Source organism: Lycorma delicatula, chromosome 4, assembly GCF_047948215.1.
Source record: "Lycorma delicatula isolate Av1 chromosome 4, ASM4794821v1, whole genome shotgun sequence".
Lineage (NCBI taxonomy): Eukaryota > Metazoa > Arthropoda > Insecta > Hemiptera > Fulgoridae > Lycorma > Lycorma delicatula.
The window spans coordinates 92,463,985-92,477,968 of NC_134458.1; the positions used below are offsets into that span (position 1 = coordinate 92,463,985).

General features: G+C 28.6%; 1 protein-coding gene across 7 annotated transcripts in view; it reads right to left on the minus strand.

The window, feature by feature from the left end:
• Positions 1-13,984, minus strand: part of LOC142323647 (uncharacterized) — a 242,657-nt gene that overhangs the window by 19,796 nt on the left and 208,877 nt on the right. For all 7 annotated transcript variants that reach the window (XM_075363663.1, XM_075363660.1, XM_075363657.1 and 4 more), the window contains one exon: positions 5,938-5,981. In XM_075363663.1, the coding sequence (XP_075219778.1) occupies positions 5,938-5,981 (44 nt within the window). The remainder of the gene's footprint in view (positions 1-5,937; positions 5,982-13,984) is intronic.

Below are 13,984 nucleotides of genomic sequence, written 5' to 3' on the forward strand. Positions count from 1 at the left end.
TGGAGCTGCAATATATAATTTAGGTATATACAAAAAAAAACTACCTTCATTAAACTCTATAATGAATGAGTTTATGTTTATAGATTAATAACTGTTGGTTGTTTTTAAAATGAAATTGCTATTAACTATCAGTTGCTATACTAAAATATAACAACATGATGTCAAACAGGTCATTTTATTCTACCGCTATATAATCAGAAAAACCATGATGACTAAATAAAAGTTCAGATAAATTTTAAAGTAGACAGTAATGACCTAACAAGCTTACTAATGTTTATACAACTTGTAAACTTACTGTAGTAATATACAAAACTATAATTCCCAAAGAATCATCTTTTGTCTTATGTAAGACTGTGTAATTACCTCTTACATCATTATTTCTATGACTACTGTGCAGTGATACAGAGGAAATCCTAAATTTTCACTTTGCAAAACAAAGAAGTTGCTATACATCAATGATATAACAAGTATTGAAAAATCATTTTCCGTGTCAATAAGGCAAGTGGGTCTACGAAAAACAATATAACCCTGATCTAGGAACATAATTATTGTTACTAAACTAAGTTTTGATAATAATTTGTCAGGCAAAAAGTGAACTGCATCCATGTGTTTACAACTTGGCGGTTCTCCTATATCTGAAACATAGAAGGATCTGAAAGTGTCAACAGTTATACTGATCTAACCAGTTTTCTTATCACAAGTAATGCTCAGCTGGATCAGTTTCCTGTTTTAACAGGGAATTGATACTTAGTAGTAACTCAGAAAATAAAGAAAATGGCTGCAGTTGAAATTTTTAGAAAAGTTTGCGATAAAATTTAACAAAAATATGTTATAAAGTTATATTTTCAGGTAAAAAAAAAAAAAAAAAGGTTAAAAGGCATTTTACCATAAAAATTTATTATTAACTTAGCTTCAATTAATGAAGAATACTGGTCTAAGAAAGCTTAACGAAGAATACTGGTCAACTGTAAATCTTAATCTATAATTTTAAAATGTGGCATTTAATAAATTAAGAAAGGTTAACAAGAGAAATTGATCAGATTACCTCACTAAAATAAAATTAACTGATGACATAACTGACTGATAAACAGTATACACATTTTTAAAATTAAAAACAAGTTATTAAAATAATTCCATTTCTTTTGAAAAAGATACAGTTATAATTTCTTTATCAACAACGGAATTGTGAGAAATCACAAGTCTATCATCCATTCAATACACATACACATACACATACACATACACACACACACACACACACACACACACACACACACACACACACACACATATATATATATATATAGCTCTAACACATTCAGAGTATTTGGAAAGTAAAAGTGCAAGGGCTAATAAAATTGAGAGGGAAATTACTTATTTATTTTAACAGTTGGTAATATGTTTGGGTCTGACATGTCAATCAATCGATTTTTTTGTAGGAAAGGCCACTGCTCAATACATCAACTTGAGTTGTTATGAATAAATTACAGCGTCATCAATTTAAAGAAAGTGGTTAAGTTCACAATTAATGAAAACTTAAGAACAAAAAAACAAACAGGTTAAATTATATCAACCATCTTCCAGGATTGGAGGGGATGGACTGCTTTGTTTGCATTACACAGAAGTTGTGAAAATAATTAAGTGCTTTGGGTTAGAATTTACATCAAGTCTATTACTTATTTGTGAAGCTGAAAGAACATCTGACATGAAAAAATTTTCACGCTTGAGATAAGATTAGAAGTGTAACAATAACATTGTTAAAAAAGCATGGAGAAACAGCAGAAAACAGCATGTTTCAGACAGCAGAAGAAACTCATTTTCAGACTTGTCAATTACAATCAGGCTCAAAATAAATATGATGAAATAATATATGGGTCTATTTTTAAAGGATTATAACTAAATTTCAAAATAAAATAGTTTAAAAATAATCTCTAGCCATCGTCTCTTTACCTTCTGTAAGTCTCCATTGCAAGTGCACATGCATGCATGCGCACACAAACCAATCATTTATATAAAACAATCAGCATGTGTATTAATTCTTTAATTAAAAAAATAAGAAAAAAATAATTTTATGTTTTTGGGGCCAACTAAGCAGTTACTCCCTTATACAGAATGTTGGGTTAAGTAAAACTTTTTCAACAAGTCCTACTGCACTATCTTTGTCCTTTTTTTTCTTTTCTTTTTTAAGAATATTACGAATATATACACATACACACACACTTCAAGATATATATACATATATATATTTTTAGTAATATTCAAATAATTCATTAACATTTTGGCCACTGTGTTAATAAAATTTAATATATGAAATATAAACCACCAAACCACAGTAATCAGATAAGTCAAACTTACCATAATTTCTAATAACTGGTTTCAGTTATTAGATCCTGGTTACAGTATCCAGCATTTTCAGGTGGTATTAAATTATACCTATTACATTAAAACATATTGTTTTGTCATTTCATTTGAAATTATGTTTTCTATTGTGAAATTTTGAATATTATGAGCGTACATGCAATTTTCCTGTTCATACTGAATTCCAGTATTAAAATGACTAATCTAAAATCTTCAATTAAAACTACAAATCATTAAAAGAATATATTTTACTGTAACAGATATAAAATTTAACATCAACTGAAGACGCAGGATACCATGAAAACTGGTCATTGTAAATTAATATATTAAGTTTAACTTTTCTAATTACTGTTTTGGTGGTCTATATTTCATATAATATTAAAACACACACACATACACGAATATATAAATAATTTGCAAAATAATAAATCTTTCTATTAATTTTCTAGACAATTTATGTTAAAGTGTGTTCATATAAAAGTTCCAGTTTTTTAAATAAACAAAGTCATTACCAAAATTAAATGGAAGTAATTTCCTTACATGGTGACTAGGTAATTATAGACATAATTTGCAAAATATCCACACCTACAAAATAAAAGGGAAACAAGATTATGTTTTCTTGGTAGATTATGAATATAAAAAATAAATTGCTATTGCTGACAGATGGAATAATGCTTCAAATAAAAAAGTTTTTTTAAAACTGGAATAAAATTTGGTCTTCAGGTGCATTTAAAAAATTATAACATATGAAAATGAATGCAGTTTCATAAATGCATAAGGATATTCATACTATTTCAGTGAAACAGGAGATTGTAAATGACCAGTTAAAAGTAAGGATAGCTCACAATTAGGATAAATCATTAAAAAGAACCAAAGAATTTAAAGATGTTATTAAAATGTAGCAAGCATTACAAAAGATAATAAAAAATAACTGCAAATAAAATCAGCTTTTCAAATAATTGAAACCAAAATTTAAACAATTATTAATTTTATAATTCTTGGAATAAAGTAAAAAAAAAAAAAACTTAATTTCTTATAAAAAGATTTTTTCTACAATTCATGACCCCCCTTGGATTTTTTTTTTCTACAGTAACCATTCTCCGTTAATAACAGCGCTTTCTTCAACAATAGATAATTGTTGCAAACTGCTGGCTTTAGTTTGCTCTTCAACATTTCATTGTAACTTGTGTTGTTGAACATAGTCCCCTTTTCTATGAAGTATTCCAGTATAGGACCCTTTTTGCGTCCTAAACAACCGGCCAGCATAAGCTTTCCCCTCATGACTCAGTCTTGAATTCTTTCTTTACTGGAGATCCCAGGGGTTTCCACTCTGTATTCTGGCGTTCAATTTTGACTCATAACGATGACCCAAGTCTCACAACCGGTGACTATTCTGTTCAAAATATATTGCCTTCCTTATTAAGAAGTGGCAGTTGTCAACATATTTGAGCTTGAGTTCTGTAGTACTTGTCTTGGTACCAATCGCGCAAAGTTTACAGAAGCCAAGCTTGTCATGGATGATTTGATGGGCAGAACCATGATTGATTTCCAAAGAAAATGTTTCCTTATTGATGGTAACTCGCCTATTCACCAGAACCATCTCTCAAGCTTGCTGTATCTTGTTCATGATGGAGGTTAACAGGCATCCTGCTCCCACTTCGTGTATTACAATTATTCAGCTATTTTTACACTTTTCAATCCACGAAAATACTTTTATGTGATAAAGCACTGTCTCCATGAAGCGATTAAGTCTACAATGAATTTCAGCCCCTTTCATATTCTCCAACCGGAGAAATCAGGTCACTGCTCATTGTTTCTCCTTTGTACAAACTGCTAGCAGAGCGAACATCATTTATACTACATAGCCAGAAGGCAAATGATGAAATTAGGAACAAATTTTGCACATGTGACCACAGTTGTACCAACTCTTAACCTTTTTGGGACTGGTTTCATGTTTACGTGACTGCAGTAAACTATCCACACAGACTATGGTCATGTAAACTCACTTTAGAAATCTATCATTTGAGTACTATCATCGTGTTAATGCGACAAATGTAATTCTTTCACCGACATGTGCTACACTTTATCTGCTTTAAAATGAACTATTTGCACTATCAATACTTTGCAGCTAACAGCTGGAAACAGAAAGAATAAAATCATGTTACCAGCATTCTAAAATTAGGTTCTGAAAGTTTTGTTGAAATCTGTTAGTAAACATGGCCGATTTGTTGCATCATGTCCATAATTTATTTCTTCTTGTTAAAGCTCTAATAACGCCTAAAATTATAACATAGTGAATGAAAAAAACATTATATCCAAATCTCTGAACAAACCTATCTTACTCATTCAAATTTATGACAACGGAGACCAACACACAGATGAACTGCATACATTTTTGTTTGACCAAGAAATTAGAAAAACTCTATAAAAGAGTACTGGTCAACAAATAATATTTTCCAAAATGATGGCTAAAGACAGATATTTGAACATTCTTAGTATACTTCATTTGCTAATAATAATGATCAACCACCCAGTTCCCGTCTTTTCAAAATTCAAGAATTATTAGATAAAATGAAAAAAATTTCTCAAATGTATTTTATACATTTCAAGATATAGTAACTGACGAGTCCTTAGTTTTATTCAAAGGAAGGTTTAATTTTGTTAATGTTTATAATAAAATTGTGTTTAAAAATTTGATTACAAAAAAGTTTTAGATTTTAAATAAATTAAAATAATATTCATTCCTTGTGATTGTGAAGTGATAAATTATACAGAGAATAACTACATAAAGATGAATAACTTTAATAAAATAACCTAGTCTGAACATAAACTAGAATTTACATCATGTTAGTCCTGAAAAGGTTAAGAGCAGAAGGCAGTATGACAACCTTCAAAGTGTAGATAATTTTTGACTCGCCCTCGTACAATATCCAAATGCTGCAGAATGTTTTTCGACTGTCACAGTCAAACATTTAACAGTAAATAAATTGTTAATGTTATCTAAAAAAACAAGGTCACACCTGATTTGATTTTAGCCAAGCAATATATTAATTTTGTCACATAGTGTATAATACATTTATATGGATAACAGATCATTCATTATCTAACAGCATACGCTTATGAAGAGAAAGAAACCGGTTCTTCTAATCTATACTTCTGAACTAGTAAACTCTGTATAATGGTTCAGAATAGCAGTGAAAAGAATCATTTAGGCTTCTAATAAAATAAATTTAATAAATAAATGATTTGATTTAAAAGGAGGATTAACTCACCAATACTTATTAATGAAAATGAACAACACTGGTGTAATAATTATTTTGAAGAAAAAAAATTCATTGTCAAAACCATCAACTGACAATATAGAAATTCATATTATTTTTAATATCTAAACAACTCTTAATTTTTCCCTAAACTGGAGCTTACATGATTAAATTATCAAACACAAAATTAAAATGACTTTATTATTTCGCCCATAAGAAGAATAAAGACAACTCCCAGTTCTTAAATAAAATTAATAAGTCGGACTCTTAATAACACATTACAAGAATTTTGATAATGATAAAATGAGAATTAACTTACTTTTTCTCCGGATGCATCTTTAGTTAATGCAATACGACTCATATCTGTAAAAAAAAAAACAAAAGAAAACTTTTAAATCTAATTCTTACGTATTATTATTTACAATAAAAATAATTATACAGTATTTATATATATATATAAATTTAATAATGTTATATGGACACTTAATTTTCTAATTTGCATGAGCAAATGGGCCTGCAGCACACATGTGGTGTACTGATTTACTAAAACTTAAATTATACCAAACTATGTGATATCAAGTTTAAGAATAGTACATTTTGCTCATAAAATGTTCACATTTAATAATACATTTTAAAAATATATTAACAATAAAAAAACTCATCAATACTGTTTTCAAAACACTTTTCTGAGCTCAGAAATGAAAAAAATATCCACCCCATTTATTAAGACTAATAATAAGAATATAAATTCAGTTTTAACGAGGCCCAGGCCTTTAGTTCAGAGGAACAGAGTTAACTTAAATGACCTTTAAGGATAAGGGAATACTATAATGACTCATGTTGTCACATCTAACAATAACACACACATAGAGAGAGAGAGACATTAATCATTTTAACTCGCTGAACAGTTCTGCAATAGTAATCTACGCAGTACATTTGTAGCGATTTACTATACAATTACATTTATTTTAATAAGATTTTTCTAAATAAATCACACCAAAACAAATGTTACACTTACATAAATACTACTGAGTAAATTTTACATTATCTTCATGATGATTAGGAGGCTATTCTTTTAAATTCTACCCTACTTTCAGCCAATAGTTTTAGTTTATATATTATGGTGAGTTATGATTTAAAAAGTACTGAAATTTAATGATAAATTGAAGACTTCATACACTGATTCAGAGTGTGAATCTGATAATGAAATAGTGCTTACGGATGAAAAAATGTATACAATGAACAATTATTAATGGCAATTAAACGTAATCAAAACATTTTGGCGATTGGTAACTTCAGTAACTAAAGTTAAGATAATTCTGTTGTTTCTGATCATTCAATATAAGTGTGTATTATCTATGATGACTTAATTTTACACAAATATTGTTATATCACTTTGATAAAATGCCTTCAGATAATTCTCTGCATATTTCTCACACAGTTCTTCATACAGTGAACTCAAAATAAACTTATATCAATGGCAGGACAACAATTTTATGAGAACAGATATACAAGCTTTACTTGGTTGAAAACCTCTTGAAAATAAGAAAAAGCTGCAGTTTTAAGTTGTGCATGTCAATTATAATTTAATGTTTTAAGAAATAAATGAAAATCTGTCAATAATTTAAAAAATCAATTAAAGTTATTTGAGCAAGTAGTAAATATTTAAAAAAGGTGGTCTTTCTATCACACCCGCTTTACAATACACTGTAGTCTAAAGGTAATTGATTAATTTGACCTAAGTAATTTTCTTCATTACTTAAACAATAAAAGCTAGACCTGTTATGTCGACTGTAGATTAGTTATGCAAACACCTACTCTAGTTAAAAAAAAACCTACGCTGTACCAGTTTCATTTGATATGAAAACTGTTCAACCCTTTACTCAGTTCTTTAGAGTAAGAAAATGTAGATGTCAATGATACAATTAAAATTGTCATACACACAATGATCATAACGTACAATACTCTAATCTAGAAGCTAGCAAGTATTTTTTTATTCAAATCAGGGCTTGTTTCCATTATGGCATTTAAAGATGAACTGTTTCATCAATGTGTGAAAAAACCATTTTACTCCATTAAAAATTCTAGAAATGCAATATTAATATTACATTATAAATATCCAAGTATGTTTTTGTATTATAAGAACATACATATTTATATTATACTGACATGAGAGTTCTGTCCTAATTTTTTTCCTATTGAATCAAACTGTAATTTTTGCTGTTCAAAATGTATCTATTCCCAGTTTTAATTTTAATACGACTCATCTTATTTTAACAATAGTGTTAATGAGAAAATATTATTCATTTTTATCTCTAACATTTTAAAATAATTTTTATACCTTTACTTAATGTTCTCTAAATAACTGCTGACCCTCAGCAAATTTTGTACTATCTACAACTTCTGAAATACACTTCTTTATATACTCTGTGTATTCATAAAGTACATCAACACACACACACACATAATCTTAATCTTCCATTTTAGTTTTACCTTCTACAATTCCATGAACAATCATAACATTTACTAAATGTTATCTGGTGCCAAAAGAATTCACTAATTAATTATTTTCTATCAATCTGACAAAAGAATGAGTGTTTAACAATTTTAAGTATATGCACAAATTTTTATATTAATGGTTTGAAACAACAAAATGATCGGGCTAGCTTTCCTAAGACCAATATATCAAATGATTACCCCCAATCCATCAAAAACGTAGAAAAACTATTCAGAAAAGATTTTGTGTGAATTGAAAAATAAAATTTTTAAAAACTCAATGAGTTGTGATTTAAAATAAAAGAGTCTAATGAGAACAAGACAATATAGCATCTTATAAAAAATTCCACAATAAAACTCAAATATAACTAATAAAAACATTTCATGAAAGATTCTCAAACTGCTGAATGTAAATGGCTCACATTAACAAAAGATTTACCGATAGTATGGGAATAAATTAAAATGAAGCTGAACTTTCTAATATAGTGTAATAAAAAAATTGAATGTAGATAGCTGGAGGCGATTTTGCCTGCAAACAGATTTCTTCATTGTGGTAACACAGATTTTCTCCACTACTATTAGCTCAACTGATCTCAAACTATTTGTAAAAATAGGTAAATGAAAATAGATGTAGTATATTAGAATAAAAAATGGCATTCTGACATTCGTAAATCATAACACACAATTATAAAAATTATTTTCAAATGTACGTGAAATTCTTGATGTCAAGAATTACATCGTAGATCTGTTATATTTAATTATCTGAGATTAAATTTGAGAAGGCATTTTTGAATTGAAATAATAGTATAGATTCTACATACTAAAATACTGGTTTGAGAAAAAAATTGCAAGAAATTCACAAGTTCTGCAAGAAAACATCACAAAGTTTAACATATACTCGTATATTCACTATAGCTTCAATACTGGCATTGTGACTTTTTTGTAATCAATAGCAGAAATATTAGGAAAAAAAAAATTATATATCATATTTAACCTTTACACGAGTAATAACTACAGAGTATAATTTATTAATATTAACAAAAAAAAAATTATTTGAGAATATACAAAATGTTTTAAGTATTTGAATGAAATTATTTATGATAACTACTTAATTAACTTGAATTCTTAACAACAAACTTTATTCTGAAATTAAGTACAAAACACTATTATCTGTTTACAATTTTATTTTTATAACCAGGATGCACCACACCATGAACCGACAATGGACTTGATCCAAAAAATGAACTACTAAATCACAGAATAAATTTGAAAGACAGTGAAATCTAACTCTTACAATGAAAGCAATTCTGCAGCATGTTTTGTAAAGAACTGCTTGAAAAATTGTGGAAAATTTGAGAAAGTTAAAAAAATAAGCAATAATTCACACTATTATAATTGGAACAACAATACTTATTATACTAGTTTATAAGGTTTTCATATTTGGTGACAAATTCTGTGCTGATGTAATATTAAAAATAAATTAAAGCAAGTCTTGATATACTATTTACTTTCCTTAAGACTTTGCATTAAGTTTTGGTATTTTTCCCGATAATTAGACATTTCAAAACAGTGCTTTCTGCTACCTCTCTACCTCCTTCCGCTAATGATATCCATAAATGTGTTTTTATATTAAAACTATTCCACAAACCGGGTATTATGTAATGGTCAAAGTTTGGTCTGTTATTACAAAAATATCATATTGTAAAATTTCCATCACCAACCGTTTTGATAAATTTGATACTCATAAACTACTTATCAAACAGTGAATTTCCTTCCAAAGAAATGAATCTGAATATTTAAATACTTCAAAATTTTTATTGGCCATCAAAGCATTTTAACTCCTTTTTTCAATAGATTGCATGCACCTCTGATCTTCAATTTTTTAATATGTTCCTTTACTAATTCTTTTACATCCATCCAATAGTATCCTTCAAATTACATTGGTATCAATATCTATGATGAAATAGAAATGTGTTGCTACACAGCATGATCTCTACTAGTAAGCATTTTAAAACAATAACCTAGCTTTAAAACCTGATATGTAATTATGATATCCATTAAGAAATATCACATAAAATCTTTTAAATTAATTCCCACCAAGATGACAAGACCTATGCTTTTTTTTTAGAACATAATCGTCCTTAGCAATAGTGAATGTTACGATGGACTTAGTTCATACACAGGAAAGTAGTTTTTCAACATGGCACAATAGTAAAAGTTTGGACTTGCTATCCAAATGTCAATTTTAGAGTTGGGCAATTCTATTGTTTCTGCCAAACAAAAATGAACAATTCAAAACAACAACTATTAATAAAAACAGGTTGAATTATTGATCTGTTAATGCTCACGACTCATTTTTCATGTTGCTTAATGCTTGTTTTTTTTAAATTTAAAAACAACAGTTTCATTTTAATACTTTTTTCAATACACTGGCTGCAGGATGTTCCAGTTGTTGCCAGTGAATTCCATATATCATTATATCACAAAATTTGACTATTATATAACCTTTCTATTTGGCACTTTATAAGTATTTATAAAGTGAATAAGATTTATCTGGTTTTTTGAAACTGTTCAATCTTCGCAGTTAGCTTGCAGCGTATTTAATACTGATAAAACAACAGTTTGCTGCACAAATGATCTGCTCTCAGTAATCTGCTAGCAGTTAATTCACTATATCTGTTTTCATTAACTTTATGTTTGTTAAAATGAGCTGATAGTTCAGTTTGATGATTCATTCAATGTGTTTGCTACGCAGTATTGGGGAAAAAGAAAAAACAAGCTAACAGTATGTATCTAAGTGAAACAACAGTTTAGTCAAATTGATATTTTCCAACACATCACTAGTCAATGCTGGTCTAATGTTTAGTCATTAGGTTACTGTAAGTCTACATCTCTTTAACTTCCTTTATTTCTGTATGGAACATGCCTTTTCAGGTCTTCCAAGTTTCCTGAGCGTTTAAACCTTGCATGGATTGTAAACAACCCTCCCTATATTTCAACAATGTTTTTCTTAATTTTCAAACATTTAATTTAGTTTTTTTTTTATCTTTACTCAATCCATTGAATAGGCTCAGTCTATTGAAAATAGCATACTTTTTAATTGACAAATCATGACTGAATAAAAATTAAACTAAAATCAGGAATCACATATCAAATAATAAAACTTCATTATTTAAGATTTGTAAATCAAGTCTAAGTGTTTTGTTTACAGATTTTCTTACAAAAACACATACAAAATGACGTATTTTGTAGGAATCTTACTATCGTATCAGTACTTTACTTTATAACTACCTTTAATTAGTTTTATTAATTCAAATTGTCTGCAATACACCATAACATGGGGGAACCCATACATATTGGTTTTGCAGTCCTGGATTTTCAGAATTGTCCGATTATCCACAAATTGTCTTACATGTTTTCATTATTTATTTTATTTTTTTTAATAGAAAAAAAGTTGACTATAACTCATTCAACAAATTCTAACATTATCACATTACTTATTTTGCATGTTTAATTTTAATATTAAGCAGCATCAGTAAAATTCAAAATTATGATGAGCAATTTAAATAAATTTATTAATTAGTTTCAAGTGTTATTGTTGGAAAAATTAATTATACGTAATAAAGTATTATAAATAATGAAAGTTTTAATACTTTCATAAAGAATGATTTCATAACCTTTATAATTGGGGGAAAAAATTAAGTTTACATTCTCATTTAGGCCTACAATTTACAACCGATAAAACTCAAAAATAATGCTGATTACCTTATAAAATAATATTTATTCTATAGTCCAGGAATCATATCAAACTATAATTTTACACTTATTCTTTATGTGAATCAGATGAAAAATTATCATTATCATCACTAAGTTAGTTAATAAGTGATGATCATGATTTTATCAAATGGAAAATATGAATACTGGTCATACATGAAGCATAAACTGGTCAAATTGGAACTGTGAGACGGAAAAAAAAGAAAAAAATTTAATAAATGAATGACTAAAAATAGAATAAATTATATAACTATGTATGAAAGAATCTTTATTTACTTAGTATTTCAAAGAAACACCAACATAATGTGGGAGGCGTAATTAAATAAACTGGACTTCAGTTTTGCATGAATTTGCTCAGTTTTTAATGATGCTAGAGAGAATTTGGTAAGTAAAAATAATAAAAAAGGCACATTACACAAGAATATTTGAAAAAGAAAATAAATTTAACAAACCCCAAACAAAAGCACATGGGAGACACTTATTGTCTAATGCCAACGACTAGACGAAGAAACGGGAAACAGTATAACCATAACAGTTCAGTTAAACAGAAACCGAGAGATAATAAACACAGACCTTAGTTTTATAAAAGATAGTTTAATAGGCTTTTACGAAAATACGACTGTACAAAAATGCAACCGCCGCCGACACATGAAAACAAGAATCTCAAGACTATATAAAATCGTGATTTCTGCAGATTTGCAATTAGTAGATACTGTATATATAAAAAAAGTTATCGGCATCAAAATCAAGATTAAAAATAGGCCGTCAAAATCTACGGGAATGGATGTTAACGCAACAATTACCGTTCAAGAGAAAAACAACGGTTACAAATCAGGCGTCCATTTTTTACTAGAAAACAACGGAGGAATAACACAAGTATAAAAGAGATTTAAAGGAAAGAAATACGTAAAAAAATTCTTTGGATTTACAAAACAAGGTTTTAAGCGGAAGAAAAGCGAGGACATCAAGTAAAGACTACTCAAATCGAGGCATCAGCAAACTAAAAACGCCAATTACACTCACAATTACCTTAATATTGAACAATAAGAACTGATAAAAATAATCTTTAATATAATTGTAAACATAAAACCAAGTAAGAAATGTATTTCTTTTTTCTGAAAATAGATCAACTAGTTGAAAAACCAACTACATTTTACAGAAATTTTCTCATCTCTTATCCATAAATATCCCAAAGGTCTAAACTTCCCTGGCAGACCAGATAAAAGTTAAGCGACAATACACAAGCTAAAACTTCAAGACAGTAAACAATTATAAATAGAAGGTAATTCTCACTCACCATTGTAAAACTCATCTCTACTAGGATATAGGAAATTTTCCTGAATTGCGCCAAAACCCCGATCAGGCCATGAACTGCAACCAGGGACTTCACGATCCATAACATATTCCTTTGGCGAGCTCGTGTGAAATATAGGTATAACTTCTGGTGTCATGCACGTGGGGAACTGTACACTACGATCCGGCGACTCAGACTTTTTTTTAAATTGGTTTTTAAGCTTTCTGTAAGCTTTTTTATTTTTTCGCGATAACTGCTTCATGGTTACCGTTCGAGTGAGGACTTCCCATCACGTACGCGGATATATAAGCAATCATCGCTAACTTGATCAAAAATCAAAAACAGGAGCCGTGTGCACGGAACGGAAGTTAAAGAGAAATGATATTAATAACCCCCCCCCAAACAAAGCAATGCAAATGCGCAGACTCTATACTAGTAGTCATGAAAAAAAAATGCATAATATTACGTTTAAATTTCTGAGTAACTGATAAGAAAATGTTTATAAACAAAACATTTTACTCGGTAAGTAATACGATCAATGACTTAATTAATTGGTTTTCGATAAATAAAAAAAACTGGAAGCCAAACAGATTTAAAACAAAACGAAATACTAAAAAAAAATATAATAATCTATTTATATATATATATTCCTTCAAAACATTTATTTCCTTCCAGATTCATTCAACAGGAAATTGATATCCTATGCCTAGAATAACGACATGTTATATTGGCAATCTGGGTGAAAACACCACGTATAAAAACTTTTTACAGTAAAAAAAGGACCCTTTTGTTAAGCATGAAC